General features: G+C 47.5%; 1 protein-coding gene across 8 annotated transcripts in view; it reads right to left on the bottom strand.

The window, feature by feature from the left end:
• Nucleotides 1–20990, bottom strand: part of als2b (alsin Rho guanine nucleotide exchange factor ALS2 b) — a 191049-nt gene that overhangs the window by 6265 nt on the left and 163794 nt on the right. For 5 of the 8 annotated variants that reach the window (XM_070876070.1, XM_070876068.1, XM_070876072.1 and 2 more), the window contains 10 exons: nt 18464–18597; nt 15855–16019; nt 12826–12943; nt 11795–11955; nt 11533–11631; nt 10604–10783; nt 9801–9846; nt 6425–6486; nt 1977–2126; nt 251–347 (listed from right to left, as the gene is read on the bottom strand). In XM_070876070.1, the coding sequence (XP_070732171.1) occupies nt 251–347; nt 1977–2126; nt 6425–6486; nt 9801–9846; nt 10604–10783; nt 11533–11631; nt 11795–11955; nt 12826–12943; nt 15855–16019; nt 18464–18597 (1212 nt within the window). The remainder of the gene's footprint in view (nt 1–250; nt 348–1976; nt 2127–6424; nt 6487–9800; nt 9847–10603; nt 10784–11532; nt 11632–11794; nt 11956–12825; nt 12944–15854; nt 16020–18463; nt 18598–20990) is intronic. The other 3 variants (XM_070876069.1, XM_070876073.1, XM_070876075.1) reach the window with 1 other exon arrangement.

The following is a 20990-nucleotide window of genomic DNA, read 5'->3' as shown; positions in this document are numbered from 1 at the left end:
CCTGGTGACGTATTCCTTCACCATCTGGTGATTCTCCCCCCCACCCTGTAACATGCCCCCTCTCCCATTCCTATGACAGCTCTCCCCCACTGTGACATGCTCCCACCCTGTGACACGCCAGTCAGATTACCCCTCTGGTGACATACTTACACCACCACCCCACCCCCCACCCCACCCACCACCACTTGACATGCTCTATCCAGTGACACACCCACTCCCTCGTGTGCCATGTACTGCTGTTGTCACTGACCTTCAGTGTGGTGAACATGATCCCCTGCTCTCCATGCTGCACTGAGGGGTCCATCAGATCCTCAATCAGGTGGACCTCCGACCCCAGATTTCTGATCCTGCAGGAAGATAATTCAACAGCACGTTAGTAGACGACAGTCAGCATTTTCCATGGGTTCTCAAAGCTCCCTCAATGCTCACTCATGTGAGGTAGCACTCAGACCGGGCGGGAAAGCTTTGATTCCCGCTCTGTGCTGTGCTGAGGATAGTAGTTTCATGGGAACATTCCAACACAGGACCTGATAACTGACCAATTTTTGTTTGGAACTAATTTGACATTCCTCCTCACGGCTGATGAGTCAACTACAGAGTTTGTCTCCTAAAATTCATGGTCCTCAGTGTGAAAGTACTGGGGGAGCAGGAGGGGCCGCAAATAGCCAAAGTTTCAGCCTTGGCTCAGTGGGTAGTGCTCTCGCATCGGAGTCAGAAGGCTTTGGGTGCAATTCCCTCTCCAGAGACTCAATCACATAATCTAGGCTGTCACTCCAGTGCAGTGCTGAGGGAATGCTGCACTGTCGGAGGTGCCATCTTTTGGATGAGATCTTAAACTGAGGCCCCGTCTGGAAAAGAGTAGGGGAGTTATCCCTGGTGTCCTGGCCAATATTTCTCCCTCAATCAACATCGCTAAAAACAGATTATCTGGTCATTATCACTCACATTGCTGTTTGTGGGAAATTGCTGTGTGAAATTGGCTGCTGCGTTTCCTACATTACAACAGTGACTACACTCCAAAAGTACTTCATTGGCTGTGAAACATTTGGGGATATCCTAAAATTGTAAAAGGCGATTTATAAATGCAAGTCTTTCTTTTTCTCAAAGTAGGGGTTCACTGATGAGGATGGTGTGGGGAGTATATGAGCCAGGCTTTCTGCTGCTAATCACTCTCGAGTAACTGAGCGGGGCAAGGGAGCGCTTGAAGGACTGGGGGGTGGGGCCATTGCATGCTGGATGGACAGGGAAAGGAGGGGGGGAGGGAGGAGATCATGCCGGAAGGGCGAAGACTGGATTGAGTACTGCAGTGGTGCCCCACGGTTGCATAATCTGACTAACATTTACCCCTCTGCTGACCAGGATTGAATACCTGGGCAGGGACAGGACTGGTTTCTGAGGAACAACACTGAGCACTCACAGGAAGGAGAGGAAATGAGCATAAACTCAACAATCCCTCGCACTCTATTCCTGAGCCAAGTGCACACAGTTGACAACACCCGAATGGGTAGCGGAGGGAAAAGATACCAACTCGACGGGGTGGGGGTTTACACCCAGTACATTCAATTACTGACTAACTGCCAAGGATAAGCCCCCCCCCCCCACCCCAGTCCCTCATGATATTGCTGGCCTGTACAAAGTTTTGTGTGACACTAGCGAAGGTTCTGGTGAAAGTTGCAGACCTCCCTCTTGGTTCACTGCGCACTCCTGACACTGGGAGGTGCATGCGCCACCTACCAGCATCTGCTTGCGCATGGTCGCTTCCTGCTCCAGTCCTGTACAGTGCGTGGCGCTGTACCATGCTGCACTCTCTCATTTTATACTTTCCAAGGGTGCATGGTCTTCCGAAGGACAGGTGATCCACGACTGATTACTGAGAGGGGCAAGACCAGGCTCAGAGGTGGGCGTAAACAGGATGTATTGAAAGAGAGTAGCACTGAAAGGGGGTAACTTAACAGTATTGAAGAGCACTCCCTCACCTTGCTCGAAGCACAACGTACAAGAAGACGGGGAAGAGATCGTCCATGGACCACAGGAAGTCTTCCTGCAGCATGGTCAGGACCTCCTGTGTGATCTCCTCAAAGGTCTGCTGGATAACATTCAGCTTGTCAGCTGGGGTGAAGGTGGTGCTGTTGGGAGAAAAGGCAGGTTAGGTCCTGACAACATAGTATGCCGAAAATTCCAGCCTCGCCGGGTCCATACAACGTGCGCATGAACCTGGCGAGGCCACACAAAAGCTGATTTTCCGATCGGTCAAGATTTCTCCGGTACAGTTTGTCCACATCCCCGAGAGAAGGACATCCACGCGGAAGAGATTGGACTATTTTCCCATCTCTTGCCCAGCGAATGTCCTACAAACTTTTACGCCTGGTAAAAGGGTATAGCATAATAGTTTTAAAATATATACAAATTAAATTTAATCATACATTTTTAGGTTAAAAACCCTGTCCAGTCAGGTAAGTTTATTTTTAACACTATTTTAAAATCACAAAAAAATTCCAAAAAATATAGTTTTTTCTAAAACATTTAATTTCAATAAATTTTAAATATGTGAGGTGTTTTTTAAATTTATTATGCTGTGTTTCTTGTTTGAGGAGTATTTTCTCATTGATAGTAATGGGATCTCACACAAATGGAGATCCCATTTTTATCAATGAGAATAGTGATTGGTGGTCGAGGCCCACGTCACTCCAGCATTTCCATACATAAAGGGAAGTCATCTCCCCGTATGCTGCGCATTGAATGAAGGCCTCCGACTGGAATCGAAGGCGCCTCCGTGACCACCAGGTATTTTCGCAAAATGTTTTCGGGTCCGAGGCATTCGTCTGAAGGAAGCCTCCGACCGCAATTTCCCCCCCGCCCCAAAGTGAATCGTCCAGTTATGACATACAGCCACACCCCACGCCAGTGCGCAACGTAAGCCAGTCCAGGCGACCACGGTGGAACCTATGCCTTGTATGATGTCAGAGCAATGCCGAGATACCACCATTCCCCTACACTCAAACTCGGTGACATGGAGCAGTGTAGTTATATTAGAATGATACAGCGCGGAGGCCATTTGGCCCATTGTGTCCATGCCAGCTCTTTGAAAGAGCTATTCAATTAGTCCCACTCCCCTGCTCTTTCCCCACAGCCCAGCAGATTTCTCCTTTTCAAGTATTTATCCAATTCCCTTTTGAAAATTACTATTGAATCTGCTTCCACCACCCTTTCAGGCAGTGCATTCCAGATCAGCTCACTAAATAAAAAAAAATCTAATTTTCCCCTGGATTTTTGCAAATTATCTTAAATCTGTCTCCTCTGGTTACTGACCCTCCTGCCAGTGGATAGTTTCTCCCCATCTACTCTTTCAAAAACCCTCATAATTTTGAACACCTCTATTAAACCTCCCCTTAATATTCTTTGTTCCGAGGAGAAAAACCCCAGCTTCTCTAGTCTCTCCATGTACTGAAGTCCCTCATCCCTGGTGCCATTCTAGTAAATCGCCTCTGCACCCTCCCAAGGCCTTGACAGCCTTCCTAAAGCGTGGTGCCCAGAATTGGACACAGTACTATAGCTGAGGCCGAAACAGTGCTTTATAAAGGTTCAGCATAACTTCCTTGCTTTTGTTCTCTGGGTCTCTATTAATAAAGCTAAGGATCCCAAATGCTTTAACAGCCTTCTCAACTTGACCTGCCACCAAAGATTTCCCAGGTCTCTGTTCCTGCACCCCTTTTAAAATTATACCATTTAATTTATATTGCTTCTCCCCATTTTTCCTTCCAAAATGCATCGCTTCACACTTCTCTGCAGTAAATTTAATCTGCCTTGTGTCTGCCCATTTCACCAGTCTACATCCTCCTGAACTCTGTTGCTATTGTTTTCACTGTTTACTACATTTCCGAGCTTTGTCTCATCTGCAAACTTTGTAATTATACCCCAGGTCCAAGTCATTAATACATATCAAAAAGTGCAGTGTTCCTAATACGCATCACTGGGGGACATCACTACACACTTCCTTCCAGTCTGAAAAACAACCGTTCACCACTACATTTTGCTTTCTGTCTCTTCAGACAATTTCATATCCACGGTGCCACTGCCTCTTTAATCCAATGGGCTTCAATTTTGCTAACAAGTCTATTATGTGCTACTTTATCAAACGCCTTCTGAAAGTCCATATACAACATCAACCGCACTATACCCTCATCAACCCTCTCTGTTACTTAATTGAAGAATTTGACTCAGTGTCCTTGGACCGGTGGGGGGGGGGGGGTAAGGAAAAATGCAGCCAAGAAAGTGCAGGATTGTGTAAGTCAGGAGCAGGCTCTCACATGATACCTCCCAAGGCTTAATATGCTGCCAACTCAATCTCTATGCTGACTTATGAATGGACATTTGGATGCGTAGTGGGCGAAGCACTGTTGGCGTCCAGGGAACTGTAAGTCAGGAAGAGTCGGGGAAATAAAAACATACACCTGATACACCAGTATCTGCCGATCTGACTCCGAGCAGTCTTGGGCAACGCCAAGTTTCTCGACCCCATTCATCTGAGATCACCATACACTTCATCTACAAGTGTATAAAGTGCAAAGGGATTCAGGAGCTGCAGATCAATGGGAATGAGGAAAAAGGTGTCCATCGACTTAGTGTTAAAGACTGAGACAATTTCAGGATTCAGAGACTGTTTAGAAGCTGCTTATGAAGTAAAGTGAACCCTTGGGATCAGTCTATGGCTCACTTCAGTACCTTTTATTCTCCATGTAAATGGTGTAACCACGTCGATCAGATTACTGTGTTTCAATTCACTGTCCGCTCCTCCCACCATCTAACACACTTCCAGAGACTCTTGGGGAAGCGGAGAGGGGTGGGGGGGGCAAATTACATAGAGCCCCGCGAGGGAGGCGCGGAAGTCCTGCTCCGCGACCTAAGTTTGGGTTATCGCCCCCGAGAGCAAGTGAAGTGCAAAATAAAGCGCTTCACTTGCTCTGTGGGGCGCGAGCGGGGCGGAAGGAATCCAAGATGAGAGCAGCACTATGTGATGGGACGTGTAGCGCTGCAGTGTAGAAAGGGCCTTACCCTTCATTAAAGCGGAGAGCCAGGCTGCCTACCTGGACCACTGGAAGCAGGGTTCTATGGCATCAGCATTCAACGGGCCGCGAAAGGTAATTCGGCAATTTTTTTTAAAAGCGCACCTCCCCTACAGCCCAGTAGGCACTCCCTGAAGCGGTCAATGGCTTTGCTTGGCGCAGCTTCAGGGGTCGTTCCCGAATTTTCGCTCTGGGCCAAAAACGGGTCGCTGTGCATGGTGATGACGTTGTCATTGCCGACGCAGCAGAACGGGGCGCTACTGGTTACTGCCGCCGCTAAACTCCCATGGAATTTAGTGGGAGTCCTTAGCGGTTTCCATCACATACTGGGGAGAGCGAGAGGAATTTTCCACATTTTCTCCCCCTCTGCATACTTGGTCTTGAGTTTTTAATCAATTCTTTTTGCCTCGCCCAGGAGATTTCATGAGTCTGGGTAGGTAGGGAGTATCTGTATCTTGATGCACTCATTTGACTGCACGAGATAGATCAGCTGGTCTTTCTGTATGTTTGTTCATTCAGATTCGGAGCAGCAAGTATTGCTATAAATCAATCAGTTAAAGATTACAACAACTTGTATTTATACAGCACCTTTAATGTAGTAAAACATCCTAAGGCGCTCGACAGGAGTGTTATCAAACAAAATTTGACGCCGAGCCACATAACGAGATATTAGGGTGATGAAGGTGGTTTTAAGGAGTGTCTTGAAGGAGGAAAGGGAAGTAGAGAGGTGGAGAGGTTAAGGGAGGGAATTCTGGAGCTTTGGCAGCTGAAGGCATGGTCACCACAGGCGGAATGATTAAAATCGGGTGTGCTCAAGAGGCCAGAATTGGAGGAGCACAGATATCTCGGATGGTTGTGGGGCTGGAGGAGATTACAGAGATAGGGAGGGGTGAGGCCATGGAGGGACTTGAAAACAAGGATAAGATTTTTTAAATTGAGGCGTTGGTTAATGGGGAGCCAATGTAGGTCAGCGAGCACAGGGGTGATGGATGAACTGGACTTGGTACAAGTTAGGACACAGCAGCAGCGTTTTGGATGAACTCAAGTTTACGGAGGGCAGAACATGGGAAGCCAGCCAGGAGTGTGTTGGAATAGTCAAGTCTAGGGGTAATAAAGGCAAGGATGAGGATATTCTGTTACTTAACCAGTTAACTGCCACTTAACACCAAGCTGCCTCATCTAACAAGGTAAAAGTTGGGGGAGACAGCTAGATAGTAAGAGAAGAGTCAGACACAGTAAACTAATTTAAAATTATTTAAAATCCAGCAGTTGAGCTCTGTTTAATACAACATTTTACAAATAACACCGAGGTGTCCCTAAACCCCGGGCCACAGATGCGTACACCGGGACAGTTGCTTTACCTGATCTGCTGTAAATTTTCGATAGCGGAATCGTAGCAAACCTCCTTTGTGAAGGATTGTACCTGGAAGAATGAATCGCACATCATTAAAGGGGAAGGTGAGAGACTGCAATCCATACAGATTGCCAGCTTCTGAGGGATTATACATCACCCCAGCAGCAGCACACAGTGTGCCAGAGCTGAGGTTCATGCGCCCCTGGCTAGCTAGTCCTTTGCAGACACAAGGTCTGCTACAGAAAAAGCTGTTTCTTGCTAAACTGTGCATTAGAACATCTTACAAACAAAAAGCACATGTAACAGGCTTTGTCAGCACGCTCGCAAGTGAAGGTCTCTCTACATAGCCAACATCTGTCTGCTCTATTGCTGAGGGGAAGGGTCAGTGCAGGGCACCTTCCAACCCTGATTGTTATTTCTGGGGAGTCCATGCTGTGATTCAACAACCTTTGCTGAAGGATGGACATGGAGGAGACAAGGCTGGGTGTGGTGAGGTGGGGTGCATGTCGGGGACGAATGCACAGGTGACGGGGATTGGAGGCGGACAAGGGCAACAGAGAATGTGGTGGGCCAAGGACGGGCTCAAGATTTGTTCCACAGAGACCGAGCCCATAAGCAACTTGCCAAAACCCTAAACTGCATATTGGTCAGGTCTGCTATCCAACCCTTCCTGGGGGACCCATATTGGAAGATCCATGTTAACGTGCAGCATTTAGTAGTTAAGTCAGACTAGCCAGACCAGATCCGTCGGCACACCTGCAAGAGTATGGGAGTGGATAACCCCACACTTTCCCACATTATACTCCATCTGCCAAATGTTTGCCTACTCATTTGGTCTGTCTATACCACCATAATCCAGGTCGGTGATTGGAGCGTAGTAGGTACAGCAGGAGCGGCGAGGTCGGGCACAAGAGCGGCAAGTGATCGTTGTGACATGATCGGGTCCAGGAGAGGCATGAGTTCAGGGCCCAGGGGCAGCACGGGCCAGCCCACACTGCAATATGTGTGCGCACTAGGTCCGTGCAGCAGAGCTGGTCTCCAGTCGTCTTGGTTAATCCTTGCCACTGGACCAAGACCTAGCTCTGTCAAGCCCGTGTGGTGGCTGGAGTGCACAGGCATCTTCCACCCTTCAACATGTAGTTCTGGACCTGGAATATTAGGTCCTTCATTGAAACCCCTGTGATTTCATCCCTTTTTGGCATAGAAGCAAGTCATCCTCGATACGAGGGGCCGCCTAAGAAAAAGAGTAGTTAAGGCATTCTCTGGCCCATGTTTGAAGGTTTAGGTTAAGAAGATAAGGAATAAGAGCAGGAGTAGGCCATATGGCTGATTTGATCTTGGCCTCAACTCTACTTCCCTGCCCACCTCCCCATAACCCTCGACTCACTTATCGTTCAAAAATCTGTCTATCTCCACCTTAAATACATTCAATGACCCAGACTCCACAGCTCTCTGGGGTAGAGAATTCCAAAGATTCATGAACCTCAGAGAAGAAATTCCTCCTCATTTCTGTTTGAAATGGGCAACTCCTTATTTTGAAACTATGCCCCCCGGTTCTAGATTCGCCCAAGGGGGAGGGAAACATCCTCTCTGCATCTACCCCATCGAGCCCACTCAGGATCTTATATGTTTCAATAAGATCACCTCCAAGTCTTCTAAACTCCAATGAGTATAGGCCCAACCCCTTCATCTCAGGAATCAACCTCGTGAATCTTCTCTGAACTGCCTCCAGTGTAAGTATATCCCTCCCATCAGCAAGAGCAGACATAAACGACGAGGTCCAACACCGCCTCCAGTTCGCCAGCGCAGCCTTCGGTCGCCTGAGGAACAGTGTGTTCAAAGATCAGGCCCTCAAATCTGGCACCAAGCTCATGGTCTACAGGGCTGTAGTGATACCCGCCCTCCTGTACGGCTCAGAGACGTGGACCATATACAGTAGACACCTCAAATCGTTGGAGAAATACCACCAACGATGTCTCTGCAAGATCCTGCAAATCCCCTGGGAGGACAGACGAACATCAGTGTTCATGATCAGGCCAACATCCCCAGCATCGAAGCACTGACCACACTCGACCAGCCCCATTGGGCGGTCTACACTGTTCGCACGCCCGACACAAGATTCCCAAAGCAAGTGCTCTACTCGGAACTCCTACACGGCAGGCGATCCCCAGGTGGGCAGAGGAAACGTTTCAAGATCACTCTCAAAGCCTCCTTGATAAAATGCAACATCCCCACCGACACCTGGGAGTCCCTGGTCAAAGACCACTCTAAGTGGAGGAAGAGCATCCGGGAGAGTCTCGAGCATCTCGAGTCTCGTCGCCAAGAGCATGCAGAAAACAAGCGTAGGCAGCAGAAGGAACGTGCGGCAAACCAGACTCCCCACCCACCCATTCCTTCAACCACTGTCTGTCCCACCTGTGACAGAGACTGTAATTCCCGTATTGGACTGTACAGTCACCTGAGAATTCACTGAGTGGAAGCAAGTCTTCCTCGATTTCGAGGGACTGCTTATGATGATCCCTCCTTAAATATGCAGTACTCCAGGGTGTGGTCTTACCAACGCCCTGTACAGTTGTAGCAGGACTTCCCTACTTTTATACTCCATCCCTCTTGCAATAAAGGCCAACATTTTATTTGCCTTCCAACACTTTGCAGGTGTAAATTCCCTGCATAGACTAAAGTTTTTTTCCCAGCATGAATTCACTCTCCTCTTGCCATTCAGTTGCGATTAAATCTTGCTGAAGATTCGACAGCAGGCTCCAGTGGAAGTATCTAATTTGGCAACACAACTGAGAATGCACAGATGGCAGTAAAAGAACACAAACGTTAGAAAGGGATCCAGCATGGTTAAGCATCTTGGGTTGAAGGTTTACTTGAGAGTTTTTACGAGAACAGCAGTGAAGGCCAATGCCTTCTCTCTCCGAAAAACGGAAAGTACAATGCAGTCATTTTTTACCATAGCATTTCAGTAGAGTACGTTTGTGGGTACGCGGGCTATTCGAGCATGGAGGGAATCACAGAGCCAAACAGATCAATAAGGTCTCAGGCTGGATCCCTGTCCGTGATCAGTTAGCCAATCTCAGCATGGGAATTTGGAGTGCTACAGCGAGCCTCTGCACCCAAGGATGAGGGATGAAGCTTGGCTGTAAAGCCCTCTGCAGTGGAATAGCCTGATATGCACTTTCCGTACTCCTATGTGAAGAATGCTCACTTGGACAAGCTACTGGACGGCCTCCAGCCCTTTGAACTGTATCTCAGTATGAGTCAATATCCTTGGGAGCGGAAGCAGGACCAATGGGGAGAGGGGGTGGGGGAGTGGGAACAAAGAGAAATAAAAGTGGAAGAAGGATGGGGGAATAAAAGAGAAAAAGTTGTGTCAGTACCTTCTTCTTCTCTCCCTGTATAGAGACAAAAACAGGCCAAAACTTCCTGAAAAATAAAATCAGGAGTCGAGTTAGTGCTAAAGCATCATAAATAAAAGGTAAACTGCACTTGCCTACATGATCATAATCAGGAACAATACAATCAGTGCTCTGGGGTCCTGTAATAATCCAAGAGAGAGATCATTCCAGTCCCTGGCAACGCCGTCAGTCAGCACACACTGGCCACCTCTCAATCTTCACAATATTCCATTAGTGGGATTAAATCCTGTAATCTTAAACCATCTCATGAACAGATCTGATTTCCACTAACCTGTTGGCTGATCAAGTTACTACAAACAGTTGGATGACATCTGATTTTTTTTGTTTTTTGCTGATTAAAGTGAGACATTGGAACATTTTCAATATCAGGCACAAAGGAAACAATTGGAGAAAGGTCTCAAAAAAACGAGACCACCAATGTTCCCTGTAATTTTTTTTTTTTATGCGCGGTCCCTTTAAATTTGCTGTGCGGCTGCGGATGCGCAGTATCTTCTCCAGCGACCTGCGCAGGAACTCCCAATCTAAGCGCGGTCACGTACTCGCACACCTTAGGGGGAACATTGGTGAAGACGTGATGGAGCTCACATACTGAGACCGATGTGGTGTATTTCCATTTCATGTGTTCCACAAGGTCCAGGTTTGGCATATTGACACCTAACTGTGGTTCACCATCAGTCACACACTCCGAGTCCAGTAGCACTGAACTGAGGGCCGATGTGCAGTTTTTAAACGAGTGCTCAGAGTTCCTTTACAGTAATACTCACTGTTGTACCCCCAGGAAGCCGAGCAGGGACAGGTCCGGCTGCTTGTTGAGTCGGAGCACACACTCCCAGTAAATGTCTTCCTCCCGCTCGTTGTCCAGGGCATAGAGTGTGAAGAGAGGGGGGTAGAGCCGTGGTAACAACACCGGAAGGAGCAGGCCGCAGCTCGTAATCACTTTGCTCCTAGAAGAACAAACAGTGAGGTTAACCGACAGCCAGAGTTACACACCTTACCTCTCTCCCCACATCCTCAATATGGCAAAGGAGCATTCAAGAAAATGTGCAGAAGCTACGAGAATGGGAAAACAGAGCGATCAATAGTATACCTCCTATGCACCGACAGTGGCCACCACCCTGACACCCTTGCCGCCATTGGTGCTGCTCTGCAACCAAACGCTGAAGGGTGGGATGAGAATTGATGTGGAATACTTCACTCGCTCTTCCCTCTCTCCCTTCCTGGGGACAGAGGGACTAAGCCTCCACTTAGCACCATGCCAGGGATGCAACAAATAAGCCGAGGAGCTGCCAAGTGGGGAACGGCAGGCACACCGTCTGTGCCCAGATACATTGCACTGCTGCACCACAGTATTGCCAGGGCCTGATGTAGGCAAGTTTGCCCAGAACAGCAAAAGACAAATCTCAATTACATCAGGAAAACCATCGACCAATGAGCATGCTGCACACTGTGCTAGTGTGGGATTTTCCCAGGGTTGGACGGCTCTGGACTGGCTCCCAGGGTGATCTGTGCCCATTATTAAACTGAACCAGCCCGTCACTCTGAGCTCCTTCCCTTCTGTCATTACCACCTAGCCCTTCCAGTGACACCACCGACTTGGCTTCCCTGGCACCACGGTGATTTCCCGGGGTGCCAAACCCAAGGTAAAAAAGGCATATTCCACGAATGACTGATCAGACGAGTAACAAATTCTTACCCATGATCGGGAAAATCTCTCTCCGCACTGCCGCCTTCTTTCCTACTGTGTGCTACTGGGATCAGGCTGCCCCCATCTGGGAGGTCCGGAAAGAGAAATCTGAAAGAAAGTACAGGCTATCAATCAAGTACTCTGCTTCAAGCCACACATCCATTTAGCAACTCAAGATCATCAGAACAGTTAAACTGATTGTTGAAAACTACCATGGTTCTCAGTTTCAAAAAGGCCCATGAGTGACAGCTTTAAAAACAGCCGTCCTTACCTGACCAGCTGGAAGATGCGGGTTAGGTAGGATTTGATTTCGTTGACTGCTTGCTGGAGTAATCGGCGGTTAGCACCCACTCCCACATAGGTCATTCTGTACACGGCCACCAGTGTCTCCAGCAGATTCCCCAGTGGGTGTAGAGGGGTGTCGCATGCCTGCTCAAGTGTGGAAAATAGGGGCACAGGTCAGCGGAGCAGGCACACACTGTTTTAGACAACTAAAGCGAGAGTTAGCATTCTAGTCTGCAATGTACACAGGGAAAGTAATTGAAATTCATACGTGTACACACTACAACACACTGAGCTCTCCGGGAAAGGAAAAAGATGGTGGATAAGTGCATCTGCAACGCATGCAGCTACCAGCAACAGATGCCTGCTGCAATATCCCAAGTGTTGGCTGCAACTTATAAACCACCAGAGGTTTGAAGAACTTTAAAGCAGTGGACTTATGCATGGGCTGTAAAGATCAGGCCATCATCTCTTCAGTATAAGCTCCTAATGAGTCACGTTCAGTCACAGCAGTTATCTACGTGCAGCAGTGCACAGGAAGCCACTTTATCCAACAGCCTTAATTTGGCCCATTTATCTCCAGGAAAGGGGTACATCTGTGCTCCTTCAGGCACAGGACCTCAACATCGGTGCACAACGAGCTTCCCAGTGTTAGACCACGTTCCGCCCAGACATTTAAAGCGATTCAGAAAATGCAGATTACCTCTGGTTTCTCCTCATTCGGGGTCAGATTCAAACTGGGCCCAGAGGTGCTCAGAATCTGTCCAAACCCACTCCCACCCATTTCAGGAGTTAATCACCTTAGCTGGCTTCAGCTTCCTTCTCCAACTCTCTGCTTTCAATTCCAATCTGGTCTAAATTAAACCGAGTCCAGTATTCTCTCTCCCATTTACTAAGGATGTTTCACAGAAATCGAGGAGCCTCAAAAGCCCCCATTATTCTGTACACTGTGCAAGTCCATTGTTTAGATTATTGCCGAAGAAGTGTCTAGGCTCAAGATAGCCAATCAAGCTTCAATACCTTTATTAAATATTTCCTGATGGTCTCGTACTTATCCAAGGTGATGGGGCCATCAATCTGAGGGATAATTTCCAAACTCTCCAATGTTTGTGCATGAGATCGACTCCTGAAATCGGGGCTAGAAAAAAATGACACATTTTACAATATCACCACGGGTCAGATGTTGAGAACAAGTCCAATCAGATAGTGGCTTTAAAAAAAAAATTGTTCTTGGGATGTGGGTGACGTTGGCGAGGCTGCATTTATTGCCAATCTCCAGTTGCCCCAAGAGCATCAAGAGCCAACCACATCGTCATATGTAGACCAGACTGGGCAGGGGTGGCCAGTTCTCTTCCTTAAGATTAATGAACCAGTTGGGTTTTTATAACAATCCGGCAGCTTTCATGGCCATTTTTGTTTGTTGCCAGCTCATAAATTACCAGATTTATTTAATTCAATTTTTCCAACTTGCACTGGTAAGATTTGAACTCATGACCTTGGGGTTGTTAGTCTAGGACCAGAACAACTAGGCTACTGGATGGATCTGCATTTATATAGTAGCTTTCACAACCTTAGAACGACTCAAAGCACTTCACAGCCCATGGAGTACTTTTGAAGTTTAGTCGCTGTTGAAATGTAGGGCAACATCGAAACCCCACAAACACCAATGAGATAAATGACCAGTTAACTTGCTTGTAGTCATAGAATCATAGAAATTTACAGCACAGAGGTGGCTATTCGGCCCATCGTGTCCATGCCGGCCGACAAAGAGCTATCAGCCTAATCCCATTTTCCAGCTCTTGGCCCGTAGTCTTGTAGGTTACGGCATTCAAGTGCATTTCAAAGTACTTTTTAAACGTGGTGAGGGTTTCTGCCTCTACCACCCTTTCAGGCAGAGAGTTTCAGACCCCCATCACCCTCTGGGTGAAAACATTTCTTCCCAAATCCCCTCTAAACCTCTACCACTTACTTTAAATCTATGCCTGCTGGTTATTGACCCCTCTGCTGAGGGGAATAGGTCATTCCTATCCACTCTATCTAGGCCTCTCATAATTTTATACACCTCAATTAGGTCTCCCCTCAGCCTCCTCTGTTCCAAAGAATACCCCAGCCTATCCAATCTGTCCTCATAGCTAAAATTCTCCAGTCCAGGCAACATCTTCGTAAATCTCTGTACCATCTCGAGTGCAATCGCATTCTTCCTGTAATGTGATGACCAGAACTGCACGGAAACTCTAGCTGTGGCCTAACTAGTGTTTTATACAGTTCAAGCATAGCCTCCCTGCTCTTAGGCTCTATTCCTCGGCTAATAAAGGCAAGTATCCCGTATGCCTTCTTAACCACCTTATCTACCTGTCCTGCTACCTTCAGGGATCTGTGCACATGCACTCCAAGGTCCCTCTGTTCCTCAGTGTCCTACCATTGATTCTGTATTCTCTTGCCTTGTTAACCTTCCCCAAATGCATTACCTCACACTTCTCCGGATTGAATTCCATTTGCCACTGTTCTGTCCACTGATATCTTTCTGTAGTCTACAGCTTTCATCTTCATTAACAACCACACAGACAGTTTTTGTATCATCTGCAAACTGCTTAATTATACCCCCTACATACAAGTCCAAATAATTGATATATACCACAAAAGGCAAGGGACCCAGCACTGAGCCCTGCGGAACCCCACTGGAAACAGCTTTCCAGTCACAAAAACACCCATCAATCATTACCCTTTGTTTCCTGCTTCTGAGCCAATTTTGGATCCAACTTGCCACTTAGCCTTGGATCCCATGGGCTTTTACTTTTGTGATCAGTCTGCCAATGGGACCTTATATCTGTTTTAGTGACGTTGGTTGAAGGATAAATATTGGCTAGGACACTGGGGAGAACTCCTCATATCTAATTCGAATACTTTCATGGAATCTTTTACATCCACTCAATGGGACAGACGGGACCTCGGTTTAATGTCTCATTTGAAAGACTCGTAATGAAGTATCAGTCTCACCAGCTGTCTCAGGTAGGAGTGCTACCCACTGAGCCCAGTAGAACAAAATGGTGCAAGGGGCTTTGTCAAAAACCAACAGGATTGCAGTTGGGAGAAGGACATGAGTTCAAATTCCACCACGGCAGCTGTATAATTTAAATTCAGTTAATTAAATAAATCTGAAATTAAAAAAATTAAAAAGTGCTCGTCTCAGTAATGGTGACCATGAAACTACTGGATTGACATAAAAACCCATCTGGTGCACTAATGTCCTTTAGGGAAGGAAATCTGCCGTCCTTCCCTGGCCTGGCCTAAATGTGACTCCAGACCCACAGCAATGTGGTTGTCTGAGCTTTAACTACCCTCTGAAATGTCCCAACAAGCCACTCAGTTGACAAAGTCAGCACTGTTGGGAGTACTTTCACAAGAACTGCAGCGGTTCAAGAAGGTGGCTCAACACCACCTTCGAGGGCATTTAGGGATGGGCAATAAATGCCGGCCTTGCCAGCAACGCCCACATCCCGTGAACGAATAAATAAAAAAAAAAGGAAATTAAGTCCATCTGTACTCACAGCTCCCTCATTTGAACTCCTCCATCAGGACAGTTAGTGTGGGGTTGGAGTCCCCATCACCAGATTATACCTGTCACAGCAAGGATTCTGTAAATTAACCAACACTTTCTGAACTATTACTTTTCAAAGGGCACAGGCTGCGGAACTGAGGAGGAGAGGAACGGGGACAGGCGGAGGTACCAGTGACGGCGAGGGGGATGGGTAGAAGGAGACAGCCATCGAGGGGTGGAGGGACAAGGGACAGGCCATGAGGAACAGGGGGGGGGGGGGGGGGGGGGGGCATCGGGGGCAGTAAGCGAATGGAGCAACAGGACAGCACTGAGGAGCGATGAACGGTGCAAACACATTTCTAAAAGAGCCTTTAGCTTTAGGTACAGCAGCAACACACTTGGTCACTACTTCACCTCCAGGGAAGTTTCCTGTCATGGTCCTGAGCCACAGTCATGCCCATCAGATCCGGAGGCTGGGCCTGGACCGTTTGACCAGCCGGCCAACACTCACCTGTCCTTGTGCTGCCGTCTGCTCGTGGTGAGACATACTGCAATATTATCCCAGGCCCTCGGGACATCGCCCTGTCCAGGAGATTCACAGCCAAGCTGACTCCAACACTCATCAAACACGGCCTTCCATTTCTCGTCAGGGTGCACTGCCAGTTTACCCAGCTTCCTGTGAACACATTCAAACAGCACGGTGAGCAGCACAATCAGAACCGGGACCAGGAACGTGACCGTGGGGAGGAGAAATCAACAATCAAGCACCATGCTCTCGTGCGATTAGCTGCTCACCGCAGAGTTGATGGAACCTGGGTCCTTTATATGACTCCGTTAAATATCAGCCTTGCTAATCAAACCATGCAAAGGGACTGCTCCAATCCAGCCTTTGCTGTCGATAGTGTTTTAGAGTATGATCTCATGCCAAATTTACCGCCACTACGTAGGCAGTTATTAGCCTACAATAACACTGATGGTACACGACACTTGGGTGCTGTGAAGTTAGACATTCTGCGATGATGAGAGGACAGTGCATGTTGATCGGCCTGTGAATGGCACAATGCTCCGATATTACTATGCCAGTGTGCTCACGCATCCTATGGCGGATTGGAGAGCAGACCCTGTATGGGTATGTGTGGGGCACGTTACTGTACGATATATACTTCCCATATCCAGGTTGAAGTCTGACCAAAGGCCACAAACCTTTCCATATTGGCTGGTAAATGTGTGCTGTGGTGCCAAAGCTGATGGCTTGAGCAGGTTACTCTGATCTAGCCAGGCGACAGCATGTGCCCTCCAAATTCCCATTGCAAAGTTTTGGTTTGCACCAGATATTCTCTCCAGTTCAGCACCTCTGGTCTCTCCAGTTAGCGGACGCTATAATCAGGAGTTTATCTTTGATGCGATGTATCTATGGGGGTGTTAGAACTAAGATCTCTTGTTGTGTGCACTGGATATTGGAATCTCGCTTGTCCCCCATGAGAGACCTTCCTATCTTTCAGAAGGCGGAGAGCAACACTTGTGAGATGAGGCCAACAATTGTAAACCAACAAACCGGTTCATTTTGCATGCAGCACATGACTGGAAGAGAACTTTCTTTGAAACGCAATTCCATAACCGAACCTCCTAACATGCTATCCGTTAGCAGGCTAATCGCACTTTACTAATCAGTGCCACTGACTGACAGGAACTAACCTTAGAGAAGAGTCAGTTCTCTCGTGGTCAGAAATTCAAACTTCTGCCGACTGCCTTTATTTCTAGCCATGGAGGGCACACAAGAAACTCAACCTCTGACTTGGCCCAGCTCTCTGCATCGAGGACTGAGCTTGATGATCTGCCAATAATTCATCTTGAATGAAGAAACTTCAAAACTCCCAGCCAACCTTTGTTTCAGTGACTCCAAGTTTTTTTTTCTCATCAAACATAAAAGTATGCTGGACCTTTGGGAAATGAGTGCTTAGAATTCTAAAGCTAACACTATCAAGTAAATATAACTTAAACCAATAATCCCTTCCAGGCCAGAGAGCGAGAAATCTCCAAAGGCAACAGCACATGGAGGGGAATATTTAAGAAGGGATTCCCCCTTCTGATCACTGTCCAGAAACCCGTTGGAAAATGTGTGTAAGTGAGGAAAGTCAGGCTCGGCTTTGACTGCCCCACAAAGATGAATAGCTTGCCTGCATACTCTGTCTGAGTTCAGGCACTTGAGGTTTGCCAGTGCCATGAAACTGCTCCCTGCCGAGTCATTACCTTCAGGACAGAAGGAGCCAACAAAATATTAATGGCCTCTTGTGTTGTAAAAAAAGAGCAGGAAGGTCCCAGAAACAATTGTTGGTCTGTGGATCAGGGCAGCAGCAACGATGCTACATTGACGTCAATCATCATCATCATAGGCAGTTCCTCAGAATCGAGGAAGACTAGTTTCCACTCTTAAAATGAGTCCTTAGGTGGCTGAACAGTCCAATACGAGAACCACAGTCCATCACAGGTGGGACAGATGGTCACTGAGGGAAAGGGTGGGTGGGACAGGTTTGGCGCACGCTCTTTCTGCTGCCTGCGCTTGATTTTTGTTATGCTCTTGTAGACGAGACTCGAGGTGCTCAGCGAGATGCCTCGTGCTCGAGGGAGGAACACTCAAGCAGGTTGCCCAATGTCCAGTGCCCTCTGTTGACAGCTTGCACGTCAGTGAGAACAGAATCGGGCTCGGCTTAATGCTCCATATTGCCTAACACTACTTATTGTTTACATGAGGAAGGGTTACTTCAGCAAGATACCAGAGGTACACGCACTAGCTGTAGCTGACCAAAAGTTGGTGCCATCCAGTGGGAAGAGGACAAACTGATGGAAAAGATGAATAAAACAGATTCAAGTGAATGAGCTTTGCAGTACAATAGAATCACTATTACCATCCACACGGCACTGTGGATCATGATCATGATCTCCAGCCTGTCAAACTACAGTTCACTCACTGAGAACTGGACAGGCACTATGGGCCTGTTCTAGTACTTCACAAATAGTTCCAATTAAGACCCCAGGTCAGTCTAACAGAGGAGACTGAGCCTGCAGACAGAGCTGTCGGTTGTGTAAGACACGGTTTTGGTTAAAACCAATACAACTTACAACATGCGGGCTTTCTCCCTGTCGCACTCATATAAATTAGGTTTGAAGTATGTTCCGGCAACTTTAATCCCTGCTCCCCACTCTCCACTGAAAGTTCCCTCAAAGTAGTCGCCATTTAGCATGGTCAGGATTCCCTGCAGATACAAAAAGAGTGTTGTAATCAAGACCTGGATAGGTCACATTTATTTACAAGGAATCAAACATTTCCAGATATAAAGCACCGCATCTAACCCAGGGTGTCCAAGATTCAAGTCTTCCTAGATACTATGGAGCCTTAGATCACATGTAAAGTTTCCATGCAAGTCCTCATTAACTTTCATATAGCTCAAGTTACTGATACCAACAGGTCTCGGGGTTCAGATATAGAACTTAAACTACCAATGTGGCAGCAGTTCTGGGAACAGCCTGAATTTTGAACAATTCAAAAAGGACAAACAGTGAGTAAGAAATAGTACAATTAACAAGAGTTGTCAGGGTTTCATGGGCTGGTAGTGAGTAGGGGAGTTCTCCCCAGTGTCCTGGCCAATATTTATCCCTCAACCAACATCACTAAAACAGATTATCTGGTCATTATCCCAATGCTTTTTGTGGGATCTTGCTGTGCACAAATTGACTTCTTCTGCAACAGTAACTACTCTTCAAAAGTTCTTCAATAAATATCCTGAGGTCATGAAAGGTGCTATATAAATGCAAGTGTTTCTTTTCTTTATTGCTTCCCTTCCCACTGGCCCAGCGTGCGTGAGGCTTAATGCCTTTCGCCTTCGCAGCTCAAAATCATCCAATGCAGGGATGATGGCAAACTACCTTTCAGAGCTTGTGGTCTTTTACCCAATTTGACTCCAATGTTACATTTTGGACCTGATAAAAATGGAAAGCGCTAATTCAAGCCAGCGCAACCGACACCAGCCAAAACACACGTCAAAGTCCGGGTGCCCGACACACAAGGCCTTGCAGTATAACCGGATCAGTCCAAGGATAGAAACATAGGAACAGGAATAGGCCATTCAGTCTCTCGAACCTGTTCCGCCATTCAATCAGGTCATGATTGATCTGTAGCCTAACTCCATCCACCTACCTCGGTTCCACTTCCCTTAATACTTTGGCTAGCAAAAATCTATCAATCTCTGATTTAAAATTATTAATTGAGCTAGCATCTACTGCTTTTTGTGGGACAGAGTTCCACACTACTACCACCATTTATGTGAAGACTTGTTTTCTAACTTCTCTCCCGAATGGCCTGGCTCTGATTTTAAGGTTAAGGGGCCAAAATTGCTCCTGCCCTGCACCTTCTCTTTTTAAAATTTTTACCGGAGAATTGCAGCTGATAGAATTTTTTTCTTGGTCGGGGCAGAAGTTGTGGTGGCTGCAGGGCGGAAGTGCCCTTGCAGTGGGTTAGCCGCCATGACCAGTTATCAGCGCGTCACGGATGTGCCCCGTCGTGTTGACCAGTCACAATGACCCTCCCCTTTAAAGGGAGGGCCGCTGTGAGCTCTGCAGCAAGTTCGGCTAGGCCCACTGGGCCACCAGGGAGGGTTTCAGCCGGGCCAGCGGCCTGGCACTCAAGGGAGGGTGCCAAGCTGCCTGTTGGCGGGGAAAGCTGTCAGAGGCACTGACCGGCAGCAGCGGCGCCGCTCCCACAGGGCAATACCATGCAAGGAGCGGAAAGGGGGTCGCTGCCAGTCGGTAAGGGGTCAGCCCGTGCCTGACACGGTGAGAAAACGGGTGGAGCAGAAACCTGTTCCCGCCACTTCTGGCCCGGGGCAACTTTGGACGAGTCGGCCCATCCACTTGCTCCTGGTCGGTAAGGCCCCTCCGCTCCATTCCCGCCTCTTAGAAACATGGAAAATAGGAGCAATAGTAGGTCATTTGGCCCTTCCGAGTCTGCACCACCATTCAATATGGTCATGGCTGATCCTCTATCTCAACACCTTATTCCTGCTTTTCCCCCATACCCCTTGATGCCTTTTGTTTCTAAAAATCTATCGATCTCCCTCTTAAATATATTCAGTGACTTGGCCTCCACAGCCTTCTGTGGTAGAGAATTCCCCAGGTTCATCACCCTCAGTGAAAACATTTCTCCTCATCTCAGTCCTAAATTTCCTACCCCGTATCCTGAGACTGTGACCCCTTGTTCTAGACTTCCCAGCCAGAGGAAACATCCTCCCTGCATCCAGTCTATCCAACCCCGTCAGAATTTTATACATTTCAATAAGATCCCCTCTCATTCTTCTAAACTCGAGTGAATACAGGCCTAGTTGACCCAATCACCCCTCATACGACAGTTCTGCCATCCCAGGAATCAGTCTAGTGAACTTTCACTGCACTCCCTCTATGGCAAGTATATCCTTTCTTAGGTAAGGAGACCAAAACTGCACACAATACTCCAGGTACGGTCTCACCAAGGCCCTGTATAACTGTAGTAAGACATCCTTGCTCCTGTACTCAAATCCTCTTGCAATGAAGGCAAACATACCATTTGCCTTCCGAACTGCTTGCTGCACCTGCATGTTTGCTTTCAATGACTGGT

This window comes from Pristiophorus japonicus, chromosome 3 (assembly GCF_044704955.1).
Source record: "Pristiophorus japonicus isolate sPriJap1 chromosome 3, sPriJap1.hap1, whole genome shotgun sequence".
In the NCBI taxonomy this organism is placed as follows: domain Eukaryota; kingdom Metazoa; phylum Chordata; class Chondrichthyes; family Pristiophoridae; genus Pristiophorus; species Pristiophorus japonicus.
This window is presented reverse-complemented; position numbering and strand designations above follow the sequence as displayed.